This window comes from Mus musculus, chromosome 8 (assembly GCF_000001635.26).
Source record: "Mus musculus strain C57BL/6J chromosome 8, GRCm38.p6 C57BL/6J".
Taxonomy (NCBI): Eukaryota; Metazoa; Chordata; class Mammalia; order Rodentia; family Muridae; genus Mus; species Mus musculus.
In genome coordinates, this window is record NC_000074.6 from 55870364 (window position 1) to 55892230 (window position 21867).

Consider the following 21867-nt stretch of genomic DNA (forward strand, 5'->3'; position numbering starts at 1 on the left):
TATATATTTGAAATTTGAATTTGAAAAAATATTTATTGAAAATATATAATTACAGAATTTCTTCCTGCTTTTCACATATACCTCCCTCCTTATTCTCTTTCAAATTCTTGGTCTCCTTTTTTCATTACTTGTACACACTCACATACAAATTAAGAGAGATAGTATGTTCCTAATTAGTTAGGAATAACTAATTGCAGAAGGATAATTTTATATGAAATCAGGGAATATAACAAAGAAATAGAGGTTACTTTAATGCTCAAAACTGTACAGTTGTCTCCATGATCTTAGCCTTAGGACTCTAGCATTATTACTAAGCAACCTAAGGAAATGCTCAAGGTAGTGGGCTTCACATCATGGAATGTATGACCTTTGACAATTATTCTGGGACCTCTAAAACCGAAAATAATGTTTTTCTGCAGTGAACTTATACAAAAAGGAGTTGCATGGTTAAAACAAGTATCAGTCTGTGTAAAATTTGTTATTCAGGAAACTCCAACACATCAGTAAGAATACATCCTCCATATCTCTATACATTTTCATATACATATGTCTATTTCCCCATAGGAAGAGGATTGCTTTAGCAGAAATGGTGCAATATCAATCAAAGTATATAAAATATTAAAAGCTGATAGCCAGTAATCTGAAAAATACCTATTCATACATTATTTTTTTCTGGAAATGTAAAGAACGAAATTACAGAAAACAGTCTTCATATTACTTAAAATCATGAAGAACAAGGAGAGCCATACTAATGATTAATATTTAATTGGTACTTTTTATGGATGATGTTGGTGAAGCAGATCGTGATGGCATTCTTAATTGAGGTAGACTCGGGGAAGGCACTGGACTCGGTTTTTGGCTTGGAACTTTCTTTGAAACTTTCTTTGTTTTTACAGGTGTAGGCTGAACTTGGGGCTTTCGTTTACTTCCTTTTATATTAAAAAGTAGCCAAAGAAGACAACTTAAAAGGCAAGCCAAAATAATGAGCTGTAATAGAAGCAGATAGAAGAAATGTTTCTTTTTATTTGTTTTAGGAGGTAAGCCACTGTCTACACTACCTCCATGTCCTCTAATCATACAGTTAGGAGGATCCCAGTGGAAGTTGCAGTGGCAGTGATGTTTATTGTTACAGATGCCCCTGTAATTACAGAATGCAGGTGTACAGTTGCTGTCTAATGTAGATATATGTACACAATGCCTATTGATACAGATATGATTTTGCTCACACTCTGTGCCATCTTTCACATCGCCTATATCAGTTAGGCTTGTCCCAGTGTGGTAATCAGTGCCCCAGCAAGATACATTTTTGACAAGAGCAAAGTGAATAGTACTGTGATCTTTCATATTGGGAATTTGTACCACATTATCACATTGAATTCTTCCACAAAGAGCATCATTGCTTTTACATTTTATGTAAGTAGGTCCCTGAAGACCACAATGGCCAAAACGATCACCTTTAGTGTTTATTTCTCTGTAGCAATGTACACTTGCAGTCTTTGCATTCTGGCCAAAAATTTGCCTACAGTGCTCATTGCGGTCATTACATTGCTTTTCATAGCAATAGGCTGAGACCCCACAGGGAATTCCATCTTCTACATAAGCATCATCTGGACATTCATGGGACGTCCCATTGCACCACTCTGGAAGGTCACAAATGTTATCCCTTTTTCTACACAGAGTCCCTGATGGTAAAAACTGACAGTTTTTGCAGCAAAGTCCAAAGGCACAGGAAGACCCAGTACTCAGAGTGCAGTTTGACATGCAACAAAGGTCATTTGTACAATTCCTTAATGATCCACAGTCACATTGTTCTTTGTCTTCAACAACACCATTTCCACAGCGTGTCCTGTCAAAGATATCCTTTGTGTACATGTTTTCCATCAAACACCTTGTGTTCTTTACAGTGTAAGACCAAAAGTAATTATAGCTACAATTGCTGAATTTGGGTATCGGTGGGCTGTCCATGTGCATTATACATTTACTGTAACTACACTTACATATATCTTCATCATGTTTCATGCCCAAATTATGACCTAAGTGATGAGCCACTCCAATGGCACGAAGGTTCAAAGTTCTGTCTATGAAAGTAACAACTGCACAACTACGTTTTGGATCACAAATCCCCCCAGTGGAACCTATGCCACTTAATCCTCTCAAGTGCCTATATATGAAAAGATGCGAGACATCATGTTTTAAACGATGAAGAAAGTTTGAGGCTTTCCACCGGCAATATAGTCTTAGAGATTTACTTACGTCATCTATCACAATAAGATTTTTCTTATTCCAAACCTCCACACCAACCAATAATATTTTAATACCAATTACCTCATAAATGGTATCCACTATATTTATCACAGAATACAGATCTGACAGCATTACTGTATAATTTCCATAGTGGTCATATAGAGTCTTATCCACCACCACTACTAATTCAACAATTTTAGTATGGGTCCACCAGTCTTCAAAACTACTTTGCTTGAGAATGGGATTACCACTTTTTTGTAACTCTACTTGGCATGTTATGTTATCTTGCATAAGGCTGGAACCCCTTGATTCTGTTTTATTACTGTCCACTTTATAGACCAGATGTTCAAATTTCCTAGAAAACTTCTTGGGCATAATTTCATAAACAATATTATTTATCTCTAATAGTCCATGAAAGCCTCCAAAACAGGAACTGAGGGAAACTAATGATTCTGAGTCACCCTCCACATAACCTTGGTAGTAGCAGTCATCCTGTACAAAAGGGTAATCTTCAAGCAGAGAGTCCTGATCAGAGTAGGTGAACACTGGAAGGTGCCTGGTTAGAAAAAGATTCTTGATCTTCATGTGGATGATGTATCTCTGGCCTCCAAGTTTAAGGCTATAGGAGATCCAATTTGGAAGGTTCATTCCTCTGGTTTTCTCAGTTACCTTCATGGGAATCACCACTTCTATGGAACTGTGGTAGTGCAGATGTCCAGCCTTTGTGAGTCCAGGAAAACACAGGAAAATCCCAAACACTTGTGTCAGGAACAAGACTCTCATGGATAATAATGCTTCAATCATATTCATTATGTATGTGGCTCCTATAAAAATGTTGATTCAAAGAAGAATTAAGAACTGGTACTCATAGTGACTGAATCCTTCTAGACTGCATCTGTCCTCTGGAAGTGCCAAACCTTTAGGTCTGTATTCCTGTAAATAAAATAAAATAAAACCCAACATGGATGAGAGTGGTTATGAAAGCAGGGTTGGGAGAAAGAAGAAAGAAAGAAAGAAAGAAAGAAAGAAAGAAAGAAAGAAAGAAAGAAAGAAAGAAAGAGAGAGAGAAAGAAAGGAAGAAAGACAGAAAGAAAGAAAGAAAGAAAGAAAGAAAGAAAGAAAGAAAGAAAGAAAGAAAGAAAGAAAGAAAGGAAGGAAGGAAGGAAGAAAGGAAGGAGAATGAAAAGAAAAGAACAGGAAAAAAGAAAGGAGAAAAAAAGAAAAGAAAAGAAAAGAAAAGAAAAGAGAAGGGAAGGGAAGGGAAGGGAAGGGAAGGGAAGGGAAGGGAAGGGAAGGGAAGGGAAGGGAAGGGAAGGGAAGGGAAGGGAAGGGAAGGGAAGGGAAGGAAAGGAAAGGAAAGGAAAGGAAAGGAAAGGAAAGGAAAGGAAAGGAAAGGAAAGGAAAGGAAAGGAAAGGAAAGGGAAAGGGAAAAGGAAAGGAAAGGGAAAAGGAAAAGAAAGGAAAGGAAAGGAAAGGAAAGGAAAGGAAAGGAAAGGAAAGGAAAGGAAAGGAAAGGAAAGGAAAGGAAAGGAAAAGAAAAGAAAAGAAAAGAAAAGAAAAGAAAAGAAAAGAAAAGAAAAGAAAAGAAAAGAAAACTGAGGTATGCTAAAGGAATGACCAAAAATATTGCTTGCGTGACAGGGGTCAATAATCTCAGCACTTTGAAGAGAAGAAAGGAGAATGGTAAGTCAAAGAGAGCTTAAGATATTTAAAAAGACACTATCTAAAGACCAAAGGTTGGAAATGTAGACCAGTGCTAAAATACTTGCCTAGCATTTTCAAGATCCTGGTTTCAATTCCTAGCATCACAAATGAAAATCAAAGAAAAAGGGGGCAGGAAGGAAGCAAGGAAAGAAATAATAATAAAGTAATTGGCATTTTTAAATCAAATATTGAGAGTAAGGGAACTGAAGATATGATTGCTTGTTATTAAGAGCACTAATGGCTCCTCCATAGAACTCTGATCACTACTATTTCCGACAGCCACACATAATCTCACAAAAATTATTAAATCATCTTCTAGAGGATCTGATGCCCTCTTCCAGTCTCTATGAGATATTTACACATGTGGTACAGCTACACTTTTATAGTCATATGCACATACACGTGAATAAATAAAATAAATAAACCTTAAAAATAAGAAGCAATAGGAGGCAGAAGGCACACAAAAATAAAAATTGTCTAGAAATTAAGTTATTACATGTGAAACACAAGAAAAATGAATTCGTTTACAATTACCTAAGTATACAAACTTTATTTATTTTTTATTTTTTGATAATTCCAATCTCATTTATCTAACTGGAGTATTGGCTTTTCTTTGAACTTAAATAATCAAATACTTCATAACACAATATGAGAGATATTTTTAAAAACAAATTATGTCATTGTAAAATGTATTTAATATTATCTGTAAAAAATCTTCTACATGTGTGCTGGAAGTAGAGTCTCTGATCTGGATCCCAATCCATTCACACCAGCCTCAAGTTACAGCTCCACTCTCCAGATATTCTGACACATCCATGATCACAGATGAGAACTCAAACACTGCCACAATACCTAGTAGAACCGGCAACCCTGGACTCCAGGATGCAGATATCCTACCCAGCCAGAGACCCATGCTCCATCTGGTTTGGACCTGTCCTGGGAGTAGAGCCTCTGCTCTGGACACCAACATATTCAGCCCAAGCCCCCGTTGCAGCTCGACTCCCCAGCGGTTCTGTCACATCCAGTATCGTGGAATAATAGGATCTCAGGCTCACAGGAGGAAAGGCTGCACTCAGAAACAGAGAGGCCAGTTAACCTCAGAGCTAATCAGATGGTGAGAGGAGAGGCTAGTGCAAGAACATAAGCAACAAAAAGCAATACTACTTGACAACATCAGAAGCCAGTTCTCCTACCATAGAAAGCCCTGGATACCCCAACACACCTATAAAGTAAGATTCATATCTAAATTCTCATGAAAGTGATAGAAGGTGATAGAAGACTTTAAGAAGGACATAAGTAACTTCCTTAAAGAAATACAGGAAAACACAGGTAAACAAATAGAAGCTCATAAAGAGGAAATTTATAACGTCCTTAAAGAAATACAGGAAAGCACAATAAAACAGGTGAACAAATTGAGCAAAACCATCCAGGGTACTAAAATGGAAATATACACATTTAACAAAACACAAGGGGAGAAAAATCCCTGAGATGAAAATCTAGGAAAGAGATCAGGAGCCACTGATACAAGCATCACCAACAGAGTTCAAGAGATAGAAGAGAGAGTCTCAGGTGAAGAAGATAGCATAAAAGATGCTAACAAAACAGTTTAAAAAAATACAAAATGCAATAAGCTCCTAACTCAAACACTAAAGAAATTCAGGACACAATGAAAAGACTGAACCTTAGATTAGTAGGTATAGAAGAGAACGAAGATTTTTCAACTGAAAATGCCAGTAAACAGCTTCAACAAAATTATAGAAGAAAGCTTCCCTAACCTTAAGAAAGAGATGCCCATGAACATATAAGAAACCTACAGAACACCAAACAGATGGGACTAGAAAATCAATTCCTCCCAACACATAATAATTAAAATACCAAATGCAAAGAACAAAGAGAGAATATTGAAAGCTGTAAGGGAGAAAGATCAAGTAACATATAAAGGCAAACCTACCAGAATTACAACAGACTTCTCAACAGACTCTAAAAGCCAGAAGATTGTGGGTAGCTGTCATACAGACACCAAGAGAACAAAAATGCCAGCTCAAGCTAGTATACACTTCATAACTCTCAATTACCATAGATGGAAAAACAAAGATATTCCAAGACAAAACCAAATTTAAACATTATTTTTCCACTAATCCAGCCCTACAAAGGATTATAGATGAAAAACTCCAAAACAAGGAAGGAAACTACACCCAAGAAAAAGCATGAAATTAATCTTTTAACAACAAAACCAAAAGAAGAGAAACACACAAACATAATTCCACTGCTAACAACAAAAATAAGAGGAAGCACCAATCATTGCTCCCTAATATCTCTCAACATCAATGGACTCAATTCTCCAACAAAAACCCATAGGCTAATAGGCTGGAACAGGACAACAAACAGGACCCAGCATTTTTCTGCACACAGGAAACACACCTCAAGGAAAAAGACAGATACTAGCTCAAAGTAAAAGGATGGAAAAAAATTCCAAGTAAATGGTTCCAAAAAACAGGCTGGAGTAGCCAGCCACTCTAATATCCAATAAAATAGACTTTCAACCAAAATAAAAAAAAAATATATGGGGAAGAATAGTACATACTCATCAAAGAAAAATATCCACCAACATAAACTATCAATTCTATGCAACTATGCCCCGAAGGCACCCACATTTGTAAAAGAAACATCACTGAAGCTCAAAGCACATATCATACCTCAGACAATAATAGAAAGAGATTTCAGCACCAACTCTCACCAATGGACAGATCATGGAAACAGAAACTAAACAGAGACACAGTGAAACTAAAAGAAGTTATGAACCAAATGGATTTAACAGATACCTACAGAACATTCCATCTTAAATCAAAAGAATATACTTTATTCTCAGCACCTCATGGTACATTCTCAAAAATTGAGCATATAATGGGACACAAAACAAATGTCAACAGATACAAGAATATTGAATTAATCCCAGGCATCCTATCAGATCACCACAGACTAAGGCTGATCTTCAATAACAACATAAATAATAGAAAGCCAACATTCAAGTGGAAACTGAACAACACTCTACTCAATGATAACTTGGACAAGGAAGAAATAAAGAAAGAAATTAAAGACTCTTTAGAGTTTAGTGAAAATAAAACCACAAAATACCCAAACTTATGAGACACAATGAAGGCACTCCTAAGAGGAAAACTCATAACTCTTAGTGCCACCAAAAAGAAACTAGAGAGAGCACACATTAGCAGCTTGACAGCACACCTAAAAGCTCTAGAACAAAAGGAAGCAAATTTACTCAAGAAGAGTAGACTGCAGGAAATAATCAAACTCAGGGCTGTAATCAACCAAGTAGAAACAAAAAGAACTAAGCAAAGAATCAACCAAACCAGGAGCTGATTTTTTTTTCTTTTTTTGAGAAAATCAACAAGATAGATAAAACCTTAGCCAGACTAACTAGAGGGACAGGGACAGTATCCAAATTAAAATAAGAAATAAAAAGGGAGACATAACATCAGAACCCAAGGAAATCCAAAGCATCATCATATCCTACTACAAAAGCCTATACTCAACAAAACTGGAAATCCTGGATGAAATGGAAAATTTTCCAGACAGATACTAGGTACCAAAGTTAAATCAGGATCAGCTTAATAATCTAAACAACCCCATATCCCCTACAGAAATATAAACAGTCATTCATAGTCTCCCAAACAAAAAAAGCCCAGGAACAGAAGGGTTTAGTGCAGAGTTCTATCAGACCTTCAAAGAAGACCTAATTCCAACTCTCCTCAAACTATTCCACAAAAATAGAATCAGAAGGTACTCTACCCAGTTCATTCTATGAAGCCACAGTTATTCTGATACATAAACCACACAATGACTCAACAAAGAAAGAGAACATAAGACCAATTTTTCTTATGAATATTGATGCAAAAATACTCAATAAAACTCTTGCAAACCAATCCAAGAACACATCAAAAAGATCATCCATCATGATCTAGTAGACTTCATCCCAGGGATGCAGGGATTGTTTAATATATGGAAATCATCAATGTAATCTACTATATAAACAAACTCAAAGACAAAAACCAAATGATCATCTACTTAGATGCTGAGAAAGCATTTGACAAAATCCAACACCCATTCACGATAAAAGTCTTTGAAAGATCAGGAATTCAAGGCCCATACCTAAACATGATAAAAGCAATAAACAGCAAACCAGTAGCCAACATCAAAGTAAATTGAGAGAACCAGGAAGCAATCTCACTAAAATCAGGGACTAGACAAGGCTACCCACTTTCTCCCTACCTATTTAATATAGTCCTCGAAGTCTTAGCCAGAGCAATTAGACAACAAAAGGAGATCAAGGAGATTCAAATTGGAAAAGAAGAAGTCAAAATATCACTATTTGCAAATGATATGATAGCATATATAAGTGACCCTAAAAATTCCACCAGAGAACTCCTAAACCTGATGAACAGCTTCAGTGAAGTAGCTGGATATAAAATTTACTCAAACAAATCAGTAGCCTTTTTCTACACAAATGATAAACAGGCTGAGAAAAAAATTAGGGAAGGAACACCTATCACAATAATCACAAATAATATAAAATACCTTGGTGTGACTCTAACAAGCAAGTGAAAGTTCTGTATGATAAGAATTTCAAGTCTCTGAAGGAAGAAATCAAAGAAGATCTCAAAAGATGGAAAGATCTCTCATGCTTATGGATTGGCATGATTAATAGAGCAAAAATGGCTATTTTTCCTAAAGCAATCTACAGATTCAATGCAATCCCCAGCAAAATTCCAACTCAATGCTTTAACGAATTAGAAGGGGAAATTTATAAATTCATCTGGAATAACAAATATCCTAGGATAGCAAAAACTATTCTCAACAATAAAAGAATATCTGGTGGAATCACCATGCCTGTCCTCAAGCTGTACTACATACAGAGCAATTGTGATAAAAACAGCATGTTAATGGTACACCGACAGACAGGCAGATCAGTGGAATAGAATTAAAGAACCAGAAATGACCCACACACCTATGGTCACTTGATCTTTGACAAGGGTACTAAAACCATCCAGTGGAAAAAAGATAGCATTTTCTTTTTTTCTTTTTTTTTTATTACGTATTTTCCTCAATTACATTTCCAATGCTATCCCAAAAGTCCCCCCTACCCTCCCTCCCCCACTCCCTATTCCACCCATTCCCATTTTTTGGCCCTGGCGTTCCCCTGTACTGGGGCATATAAAGTTTGCCTGTCCAATGGGCATCTCTTTCCAGTGATGGCTGACTAGGCCATCTTTTGATACATATGCAGCTAGAGTCAAGAGCTCTGGGGTACTGGTTAGTTCATAATGTTGCACCTACAGGGTTGCAGATCTCTTTAGCTCCTTGGATACTTTCTCTAGCTCCTCCATTGGGGCCCTGTGATCCATTCAATAGTTGACTGTGAGCATCCACTTCTGTGTTTGCTAGGCCCCGGCCTAGTCTCACAAGAGACAGCTATATCTGGGTCCTTTCAGCAAAATCTTGCTAGTGTATGCAATGGTGTCAGCGTTTGGAGGCTGATTATGGGATGGATCCCTGTATATGGCAGTCTCTAGATGGTCCATCCTTTTGTCTCAGCTCCAGACTTTGTCTCTGTAACTCCTTCCATGGGTGATTGTTTCCAATTCTAAAAAGGGGCAAAGTGTCCACACTTTGGTTTTCGTTCTTCTTCAGTTTCATGTGTTTTGCAAATTGTAACATATATCTTGGGTATTCTAAGTTTCTGGGCTAATATCCACTTATCAGTGAGTACATATCATTTGAGTTCTTTTGTGATTGGGTTACCTCACTCAGGATGATGCCCTCCAGGTCCAACAATTTGCCTAGGAATTTCACAAATTCATTCTTTTTAATAGCTGAGTAGTACTCCATTGTGTAAATGTACCACATTTTCTGTATCCATTCCTCTGTTGAGGGGCATCTGGGTTCTTTCCAGCTTCTGGCTATTACAAATAAGGCTGCTATGAACATAGTGGAGCATGTGTCCTTCTTACCCATTGGGACATCTTCTGGATATATGCCCAGGAGAGGTATTGCGGGATCCTCCGGTAGTACTATGTCCAATTTTCTGAGGAACCACCAAACTGATAACAAATGGTGCTGGCACAACTGGCGGTTACATTTAGAAGAATGCAAACGGATCCATTCTTATCTCCTTATACAAAGATCCAATCTAAGCGGATCAAGAAACTCCATATAAAATCAAAGACACTGAAACTTATAGAGGAGAAAGTGGGGAAAAGCCTCAAAGATATGGGCATAGGGGAAAAATTCCTGAAGAGTACAACAATAGTTTGTGCTGTAAGATCAAGAATTGACAAATGGGACCTCATAGAATTGCAAAGCTTCTGTAAGGCAAAAGACATTATCAATAAGACAAAAAGACCTCCAACAGATTGGGAAAGAATCTTTACAAATCCTAAATCAGATAGGAAAATAATATCCAATATATATAAAGAACCCAAGTAGATGGACTCCAGAAAAACTAATAATCCTATTAAAAAATGGGGTACAGAGCTAAACAAAGAATTATCAACTGAGGAATACAGAATGGTTGGAAAGCACCTGAAAAAATATTCAAAATCCTTAATCATCAGGGAAATGCAAATCAAAACAACCCTGAGATTCCACCTCACACCAGTCAGAATGGATAAGATCAAAAATTCAGGAGAGAGCAGATGCTGGCTAGGATGTGGAGAAAGATGAATACTCCTCCATTTTTGTTGGGATTGCAAGCTGGTACAATCACTCTGGAAATCATTCTGGCAGTTCCTTAGAAAATTGGACATAGCACTACTGGAAGATCCAGCAATACTTCTCCTGAGCATATACCCAGAAGATATTCTAAGTGGTAAACCCAGATTTTCCTCAACAGAGGAATGAATACAGAAAATGTGGTGCATTTACACAATGGACTACTACTCAGCAATTAAAAACAACGAATTTATGAAATTCTTAGGCAAATGTATTTATCTTGAGGATATAATTCTGAGTGAGGTAATACAATCACAAAAGAACATACATGATATGCACTCACTGATAAGCAGATATTAGCCCAGAAACTTAGAATACTCAAGATACAGTTTGCAAAACATATGAAACTCAAGAAGGAAGACCAAAGTGTGGATACTCATGTCTCCTTAGAATGGGGAACAAAATACCCATGGAAGGAGTTACAGAGACAAAGTTTGGAACAGCGCCTGAAGAAATGACCATCCAGAGACTGCCTCACTTAGAGATCCACCCCAAAAACAACCACCAAACCCAGTCTCTAGTAAGATGCCAATAAGAACCTGCTGACAGGAGCCTGATATAGCTGTCTCCTGTGAGGCTCTGCCAGTACCTAGCAAATACAGAAGTGGATGCTCACAGCCATTTATTGGATAGAACACAGGGCCACTAGTTAAGGAGCTAGAGAAAGTACTCAAGGAGCTAAAGGGGTCTGCAACCCTATAGGAGGAACAACAATATGAACTAACCAGTACCCCCCACCCCAGAGCTGTGTCTCTAGTTGCATATGTAGCAGGAGGAGAGGCCCTTGGTCTTGTGAACAGCATGTGCCCCAGTAAAGGGGAATACCAGGGCCAGGAAGCCGGAGTGGGTGGTTTGGGGAGCAGGGCAGAGGTGATGGTATAGGGGACTCTCAGGATAGCATTTGAAATGTAAATGAAGAAAATATCTAATAAATAAAAAAAAAGAAGTCTCCCAAGCAAAAAGACCAGGGTCAGATGGTTTTAGTGCAGAATTCTATCAGACCTTTAAATGAAGATGTAATACTAATACTTCTCAAAGTATTTCACAGAATGGAAACAGGACAACTACTTCATTCATTCTATCATTCTATGAAGCCACAGTTATGCTGATACCTAAACCACAAAAAGAACCAACAGAGAAAGAGGACTTCAGACCAATTTCTCCTATGAATATTGATTCAAAAATACTCAATAAAAATGCTCCAAACTTTGTCTCAGTAACTCCTTCCATGGGTATTTTGTTCCCCATTCTAAGGAGACATGATATGAAGAACATATAAAAATAATAATTCACCATGATAAAGTAGGCTTCATCCCAGAAATGCAAAGGTGGTTCACTATTTGAAAATTCATCCTTGTAAACCACTATAAAAAAAAAAACCGTCAATGAAAAAAAAAATGAACATCTCATTAGATGCTGAAAAAACCTTTGGCAAAATACAACACTCCTTCACATTTAAAGAATTGGAGATATCACGTATTCAAGGTCCATACCTAAATATAATAAAAGCAATATACAGCAAACAAATTTCCAATGTCAAACTAAATGAAGAGAAACTCAAAGCAATCCCATTAAAATCAGGGAGAAGACATGGCTGTCCACTATCTATTCAATATAGTACCCAAAGTTGTAGCCAGAGCAATTGGATGACAAAGAAGATCAAAGGGATACAAATTGGGAAGGAGGAAGTCAAGATACCACTATTTCCAGATGATATGATACTATACATAAGCATCCCCCCAAATTCTACCAGACAGCTCCTACAGTTGATAAACAACTTCAGCAAAGTGGCTGGATATAAAATTAACTCTAGCCAAGCAGTGGTGGTGCACACCTTTAATCCCAGCACTTGGGAGGCAAAGGCAGGCAGATTTCTGAGTTCCAGGCCAGCCTGGTCTACAGAGTGAGTTCTAGGACAGCCAAGGCTACACAGAGAAACCCTGTCTCAAAAAACCAAAAAACCGAAAAGAAAAAAAAAAATCAGTAGCCTTCCTATACTCAAAGATAAATAGGCTCAGGAGAAATTAAGGAAACAAAACCTTTTACAGTAGTCACAGATAATGTATATTATCTCTGTGTGACTGTAACCAATCAGTGAAAGATCAGTACAAAAAGAACTTCAAGTCCCTAAAGGAAGAAATTGAAGAACAACTTAGAAGATAGAAAGATCCCCCATGCTCATGAAATGGCAAGATTAATGTAAAAGTGGCCATCTTATCAAAAGCAATCCCCATCAAAATTCCAACATAGTTCTTCATAGTGTTAGAAAGAGCAATTCTCAAACTCATTCAGAAGAACAAAAAACAGGTTAGGGAAAACTGTTCTCAACAATAAAAGAACCTCAGGAGGAATCACCATCCCTGACTTCAAGACTGTACAATAAAGCAATAGTAATGAAAAACTGCATAGTATTGGTACAGAGACAAGCATGTAGATCAACGGAATAGAATTGAAGACCCAGAAATGAACCCATACACCTATGGTCACTGACAAAGGAGCTAAAACTAGCCAGTGGGGAAAAAAGACAGCATTTTCAAAAAATGGTGCTGGTTCAACTGGCAGTCTGCATTTAGAAGAATGTGATTGATTCATTCTTATGTCATTATGCAAAGCTTAAGTCCAAGTGGATCAAGGACCTCCACATTAAACAAGATGCACTGAATCTAGTAGAAGAGAAAGTGGGGAAAACCTTGGAACACATGCACACAGGGGGAAATTTCCTGAACAGAACACCAATGGGTTATTCCCTAAGATCAATAATCAACAAATGAGACAGCGTAAAATTGAAAAGCTTTGGTAGGGCAAAGGACACTGTCAATAGGAAAAAAATGAAAATTCACACATTGGGAAAAGATCTTTATCAACTCTACATCTGATAGAAGGCTAATATTGAAAATATACAAAGAACTCTAAATATTAGACTTCTGAGAACCAAATAATTTTATTAAAATATGGGATACAGAATTAAACAGACAATTCTCAATTGAGGAATCTCTGATGGCTGAGAAGCCCTTAAAGAAATGTTCATCAGGAAAATGTAAGTCAAAATGACCCTGAGATTCCACTGTATACCAGGCACAATGGTTGAGATAAAAAACACAGGTGACTGAAGATGTTGGTGAGGATGTGGAGAAAGAAGATCACTCATCCATTGTTGGTGGGATTGCAAGATGGTACAACCACTCTGGCAATAAGTCTGGTCGTTCCTCAGAAAACTGGAAATATTTCTAGCTTAATACCCAGCTATACCATTCCTGGGCATATTCCCCAAAGATACCCCAACATATAACAGGGACACATACTCCACTATGTCCATACAGCCTTATTTATAATAGCCAGAAGCTCGAAACAACCCAGATGTCCCTGGGTTGGATACAGAAAATGTAGTACATTTACACTACTCAGCTATTAAAAACAACGACTTCTGAAGTGTGGACACTATGCCCCTCCTTAGATTTGGGAACAAAACACCCATGGAAGGAGTTACAGAGACAAAGTTTGGAGCTGAGATGAAAGGATGGACCATGTAGAGACTGCCATATCCAGGGATCCACCCCATCATCAGCATCCAAACGCTGACACCATTGCATACACTAGCAAGATTTTATTGAAAGGACCCAGATGTAGCTGTCTCTTGTGAGACTATGCCGGGGCCTAGCAAACACAGAAGTGGATGCTCACAGTCAGCTAATGGATGGATCATAGGGCTCCCAATGGAGGAGCTAGAGAAAGTAGCCAAGGAGCTAAAGGGATCTGCAACCCTATAGGTGGAACAACATTATGAACTAACCAGTACCCCGGAGCTCTTGACTCTAGCTGCATATATATCAAAAGATGGCCTAGTCGGCCATCACTGGAAAGAGAGGCCCATTGGACTTGCAAACTTTATATGCCCCAGTACAGGGGAACACCAGGGCCAAAAAGGGGGAGTGGGTGGGCAGGGGAGTGGGGGTGGGTGGATATGGGGGACTTTTGGTATAGCATTGGAAATGTAAATGAGTTAAATACCTAATAAAAAATGGAAAAAAAAAAAAAAAAAAACGACTTCATGAAATTCAAAGGCCAGTGGATGGAACTGGAAAGTATCATCCTGAGTGAGATAACACAGACACAAAAGAACACACATGGTATGTAGTCACTGATAAGTGGATATTAGCCAAAAACCACACAATGCCCATGATACAACCCAGAGACCATAGGGAGATTAGGAGTAAAACCAGGTGTGGATGCTGCAGCCTTGCATTGAGGAGTAAAAGGATGATCTTGGGAGATGGAAGGAGGTGGGATCTGGAAGGAATAGAGGAGGCGGGGGGGTGGGGGGATAAGGAGACCACTATCAGGTACTAGAGGCGACAGAAGAGAGTTCTAGAGGGTCTGGCAATTGAATTAAAATATGTAGCAGGGGGGATGAGGAACTGGGGATACTCACTGGAGAGTCCCAGATGCCAGGGAAACAAAAGGTTCTCAGGACCCAATAGGGATGATTTTAGCAGATTAGGAGAGATAGAAACTGTAGAGATCACTTCCAGTTGATAGGCACAGACCCGGTCTGGGATAGGGCCACACTTCCATCTCAAATTTTAACCCAGTAATGTACCTGTCCAAAGGAAGAACCTGGACAAAATATGGAGCAGAGACTGAAGGATGAAACATCCAAGTACTGCCCCACCTGGGCATCCATCCTATCTGCAGACACCAAACCCTACACTGTTGCCATTGCCAAGAGGCGCTTGTTAACAGGAATGTTGTATGATTGCTCCTTGGGAGGTTCAGCCAGCAACTGATCAATACAGATGTGTATTCTGGAAGCCAACCATCAGACGGAGCTCAGAGACACTGGTAGGGGAGCTGACAGGACTGGAGGAGGTGTGAGGTTTGCAACCCCACAGGGAAAACAGCATTAGCTGGCAGAACCACTTAGTACTCCCAGGGACTAGAACACCAGCAAAGTCGTACAGGAAGGGATTGATGGCTCCAGAGACATAGGTAGCAGAGAGGCCTTATGTGACATTAATGCCAGGGGAGGCCCTTGGTCCTCTGGAGGTTGGATGCTGGAAGGGTGGAGCAGGAGACATTGGGTGAGTGGGGGAGCACCCTCATAGAGGAAAAATGGAAAGAGGAAATAGAGGTTGTGGATGGGTGGCTTGTAGAGGGGTAACCAGAAAGGAAGTCAGAGAGGAGGAAAATTTCGTTTCATTTGAAATGTAAACAAATAGAATGATTAATTTAAAAAATTTCCATATGACACAAGATTTATTTTTTTCTCTTCTGTATCTTTTTCTTCTCATTATTCTCATCAGAAATGGAGACAGCAAAAATATTATTTATCTTACACACACACACACACACACACACACACACACACACACAGAAAAGACAGAGACAAATAGAGACATAGAAACAGACAGAGACCTACAGAGACAGATGCAGAGAGAAAAAGACAGATAAAGAGGTGGCATAACCATCAATGTAATTGTCTTTGAAGTCCTTGTCCTTTTCTAAGATGCATAGACTGAGAAATTTACAAATATTCAAGCTCTGATTCTTGTTTTCCCTAGTAATCCCTTCTTCAATATGTTTATAAGTTCTTTAATTTATTATAAGCAATTTGTAGGAGACAGACTATTCCTTTGAAACATCATTTACAAACATTATCAGACACTTGAATACACATTCAATCAATATACAGGACACTGCATATATTGGAACACAAGGCATATTGGAACAAAAATCTCTCAGTAAGATTATTTACCACTTCATAACAAGAATTGTCTTTTTATCAGTTTCCAATCTACGACTGCCAAAATACCTTTAAACATCTCTATCAACAACTCTATTTGTGATCACATTTATTTCCTCAGAAAAATGAAGGTTTCTGTCTATGTTCCCCTTGTCTTTCTGGGGCATCACCAAATTGTTAGGGTTGACAGTCGCATTTCTAGCTCATGCCTCAGAACTCTACCAGTTTCTAAGCACCACTCAGCTTCAAATTTATTTCCGTAAGACCATTTCTCAGAACTGAAATCTCATGGAAAACTTGAAAATCTCTGACAAAATGCCATAGGCAAGGTTACTTAAACATAAAAACTGTTATTTTTGTGATTGTAGAAACTGAAGATAAAGGCACTACCTCATGTAGTCCTTGATAAACCATGTTTTATCTGTGTGCCCATATGGTAGACATTAAACAAGTGTCATTAGGTTGTCATTGAGGAAGCCATTGTTATCTTTTAAATACCTTTTAAAATATCATTGTTATTGATATGTGATAAACAATTTATTGTTCATTTAAAGAAAGGAGCAATTAAGTTCAGCCGGTATTCAAATATTCAAATAATATGTTTTACTACTCAGATTCCTAATTATTGTAGTATATGGAACAATGATGTCTAAGATGTGCAGAATTAACTTTTTTAGATTTTTTCTTATAAATTTACTTTATTATAAGAAACAAAAAAAATTTGGTTAATCCAATATAAGGTTACTATGTGTTGAGCAATATAATTGTCTAGGCTACTTGCTTAAGAATTCTATGCAACATTTTTTTGATATGGGTTTGTGAGAAATGAAAGTTATACAGGTAGCAGCACTTATAATGGCAATAAAATATATATTCATACAACAGCAATCAATGAAACATGAAATTAAGAGTTTAAAAAGGAACATGGATGAGTGTATGAGAGGGAATAGAGGAAGAAAGGGGTAAGGAAAAGAAACAGTATCAGTATCTCAAAAAAAGAAGAAAAGAATAATTTCATATTTGTTACCATCTACTACTTCCAACTTTTTTTTAAATTAGGTATTTCCCTCATTTACATTTCCAATGCTTTCCCAAAAGTCCCCCATGCCCTCCCCCTACCACCTACCCACCCACTCCCACTTTTTGGCCCTGGCGTTCCCCTGTACTGGGGCATATAAAGTTTGCAAGTCCAATGGGCCTCTCTTTCCAGTGATGGCCAACTAGGCCATTTTCTGATATATATATGCAGCTAGAGATATGTTCATAATGTTGTTCCACGTATAGGGTCGCAGATCCCTTTAGCTCCTTGGGTATTTTCTCTAGCTCCTCCATTGGGGGTCCTGTGATCCATCCAATACCTGACTGTGAGCATCCACTTATGTGTTTGCTAGGCCCCAGCATAGTCTCAGAAGAATTAGCTATATAAGGGTCCTTTCAACACAATCTTGCTAGTGTATACAATGGTGTCAGCGTTTAGAGGCTGATTATGGGATGGATCACTGGATATGGCAGTCTCTAGATGGTCCATCCTTTTGTCTCAGCTCCAAACTTTGTCTCTGTAACTCCTTGCATGGGTGTTTTGTTCCCAAATCTTAGAAGGGGCAAAGTGTCCACACTTTGGTCTTCGTTCTTCTTGAGTTGCATGTGTTTTGCAAATTGTAACATATATCTTGGGTATTCTAAGTTTCTGGGCTAATATCCACTTATCAGTGAGTACATATCATTTGAGTTCTTTTGTGATTGGGTTACATCACTCAGGATAATGCCCTCCAGGTCCAAACATTTGCCTAGGAATATCATAAATTCATTCTTTTTAATAGCTGAGTAGTACTCCATTGTGTGAATGTACCACATTTTTTGTATCCATTCCTCTGTTGAGGGGCATCTGGGTTCTTTCCAGCTTCTTGCTATTATAAATAAGGCTGTTATGAACATAGTGGAGCATGTTTCTTTCTTACCGGTTGGAACAACCTCTGGATGTATGCCCAGGAGAGGTATTGTGGGATCCTCCGGAAGTACAATGTCCAATTTTCTGAGGAACCGCCAGACTGATTTCCAGAGTGGTTGTACAAGCTTGCAATCCCACCAAAAGTGGAGGAGTGTTCCTCTTTCTCCACATCCTCGCCAGCATCTGCTGTCACCTGAAATTTTGATTCTGACTGGTGTGAGATGGAATCTCAGGGTTGTTTTGATTTGCATTTTCCTGATGAATAAGGATGCTGAACTTTCGATATTCCTCAGATGAGAATTCTTTGTTTAGCTCTGAGCGCCATTTTTTTTTTAATTTTCCCCCACTCCCCTACCCACTTATTCCCATTTTTTGGCCCTGGCATTCCCCTGTACTGGGGCATATAACGTTTGCCTGACCTATGGGCCTCTCTTTCCAGTGATGGCTGACTAGGTCATCTTTTGATACATATGCAGCTAGAGTCAAGAGCTCTGGGGTACTGGTTAGTTCATAATGTTGTTCCTCTGATAGGGTTGCAGATCTCTTTAGCTCCTTGGATACTTTCTCTAGCTCCTCCATTGGGGGCCCTGTGATCCATCCAATAGTTGACTGTGAGCATCCACTTCTGTGTTTGCTAGGCCCCGGCCTAGTCTCACAAGGGACAGCTATATCACCATCCTTGCAACAAAGGCTTGCTAGTGTATGCAATGGTGTCATCACTTGGAGGCTAATTATGGGATGGATCCCTGGATATGGCAGTCTCTAGATGGACCATCCTTTTGTCTCAGCTCCAAACTTTGTCTCTGTAACTCCTTCCATGGCTGATTGTTTCCAATTCTAAGAATGAGCAAAGTGTCCACACTTTGGTCTTCGTTCTTCTTCAGTTTCATATGTTTTACATATTGTACCTTATATCTCGCTATACTAAGTTTCTGGGTTAATATCCACTTATCAGTGAGTACATTTCATTTGAGTTCTTTTGTGATTGGGTTACCTCACTCAGGATGATGCCCTCCAGGTCCAACCATTTGCCTAGGAATTTTGTGAATTCATTCTTTTTAATAGCTGAGTAGTACTCCATTGTGTAAATGTACCTGTCTGTCTTTTTCCCTGAGATGGGTTTCCTGTAAGCAGCAGAATGTTGGGTCCTGTTTATGTAGCCAGTCTGTCACTCTATGTCTTTTTATTGGGGAATTGAGTCCATTGATATTAAGAGTTATTAAGGAAAAGTAATTGTTGCTTCCTATTATTTTTGTTTTTAGAGTTGGCATTTTGTTTTTGTGGCTGTCTTCTTTTTGGTTTGTTGAGGGATTACTTTCTTGCTTTTTGTAGGGCATGGTTTCTGTCCTTGTATTGGTTTTTTTTCTGTTATTATCCTTTGAAGGGCTGGATTTGTGGGAAGATAATGTGTGAATTTGGTTTTGTCGTGGAATACTTTGATTTCTCCATCTATGGTAATTGAGAGTTTGGCTGGGTATAGTAACCTGTGCTGGCATTTGTGTTTTCTTAGGGTCTGTATAACATCTGTCCAGGATCTTCTGGCTTTCATAGTCTGTGGTGAAAAGTCTGGTGTAATTCTGATAAGCCTGCCTTTATATGTTACTTGACCTTTTTTCCTTACTGCTTTTAATATTCTGTTTTTATTTAGTGCATTTGTTGTTCTGATTATTATGTATCGGGAGGAATTTCTTTTCTGCTCCAGTCTACTTAGAGTTCTGTAGGTTTCTTGTATGTTCATGGGCATCTCTTTCTTTAGATTTGGGAAGTTTTCTTCTATAATTTTGTTGAAGATATTTGCTGGCCCTTTAAGTTGAAAATCTTCATTCTCATCTACTCCTATTATCCGTAGGTTTGGTCTTCTCATTGTGTCCTGGATTTCCTGGATGTTTTGAGTTATGATCTTTTTGCATTTTGTATTTTTTTTTTGATTGTTGTGCCAATGTTCTCTATGGAACCTTCTGCATCTGAGATTCTCTTTCCATCTTTTGTATTCTGTTGCTGATGCTTGCATATATAGTTCCAGATTTCTTTCCTAAGTTTTCTATCTCCAGCGTTGCCTCACTTTGAGTTTTCTTTATAGTGTCTACTTCCATTTTTAGGTCTTGGGGGTTTTATTCAATCCCATCACCTGTTTGGTCATGTTTTCTTGCAATATTTTAAGGGATTTTTGTTCTTCCTCTTTAAGGTCTACTACCTGTTTAGCAGTTTTCTCCTGTATTTCTTTATGTGAGTTATTATAGTCCTTCTTGATGTCCTCTACCATCATCATGAGATATGCTTTTAAATCCGGGTCTAGTTTTTCAGGTGTGTTGGGGTGCCCAGGACTGGGTGGGGTGAGAATGCTGCGTTCTGATGATGGTGAGTGGTCTTGGTTTATTTTAGTGAGATTCTTACATTTGCCTTTCGCCATATGGTAATCTCTGGAGTTAGTTGTTGTAGTTGTCTCTGGTTAGATCTTGTTCCTCAGGTGTTTATGTTAGCCTCTATCAGCAGACCTGGGAAACTAGCTCTTTCCTGAGTTTCAGTGTTCAGGGTACTCTCTGCACGTAGGCTCTCCTCTTGCAGGGAAGGTGCCCAGATATCTGGTGTTCAAACCTGCCTCCTGGCAGAAGTTGTGATCCACTCACAGAGGTCTTAAGATCTCGTGGAGGGTCCTGTGTATAACTTACGGGTGTCTGCAGACTCCACGCCCAAGGTACCCCTGTGCTGGCCGGACCAGAGGGGACTTGTGCCCCTGATCAGGCCGTGTTTTCTGCTTCCCTAATTAATGCAGTCTCATGTCCCGATCGATTGGATTGGATCAGAGGCTGTGTTCCACTCATCAGAGGTGTTAAGATCCCGTGGTGGGTCTTGTAGGTAGCTGGCGGGTGTCAGCCGACTCTGCACCCTAGCTACCCCAGTGCTGGCCAGACCAGAAGAGACTTGTGCCAAAATTTTTTGTTTTGTTTTGTTTTGTTTTGTTTTGTTTCGTTTTGTTTTGTTTTATTAGGGTTTGTTTGGGGTTTCTTGTTAGTTTTTGGTTTTGGTTTTTTGTTTTTGTTTTTTCTGGCTGTCCTGGAACTCACTCTGTAGACCAGGCTGGCCTTGAACTAAAAAATCTACCTGCCTCTGCCTCCCAAGTCCTGGAATTAAAGGCAAGAGCCACCACTGCCTAGCCCTATTACCTCCAACTTTATATCAATTCATGGAACTAAAAGTCACTTTTAACTGCTGACCGTAGATACAGACCCATGGGAAAGGAACTTCACTGTTTTGGGCAATAACTTGACATTTGTAAGACACATCAAGTCACTATGATATAGTTGCCCTAACTGATTATTCTAGAAACATTATTTTAGAACAAACAAACATGTTATGCTATCCCAAACTAAATATAAAATACAAAGAGAATATAAATTGCTGACTCTCAAAAGAAACTATTAAAATTACAACTTTCCTTTTTTTT

The 21867-nt window shown here is 38.5% G+C and overlaps 1 protein-coding gene across 1 annotated transcript in view; it reads right to left on the reverse strand.

Annotated features, from left to right (window-relative positions):
* Positions 1-548: 548 nt before the first annotated feature.
* The window catches only part of Adam29 (a disintegrin and metallopeptidase domain 29), a 36053-nt gene continuing 14734 nt past the window's right edge, over positions 549-21867 (reverse strand). The window contains exon 2 of the mRNA NM_175939.3: positions 549-3177. Coding sequence (NP_787953.2) covers positions 763-3054 — 2292 coding nt within the window. The 5' untranslated portion in view covers positions 3055-3177 and the 3' untranslated portion in view covers positions 549-762. The remainder of the gene's footprint in view (positions 3178-21867) is intronic.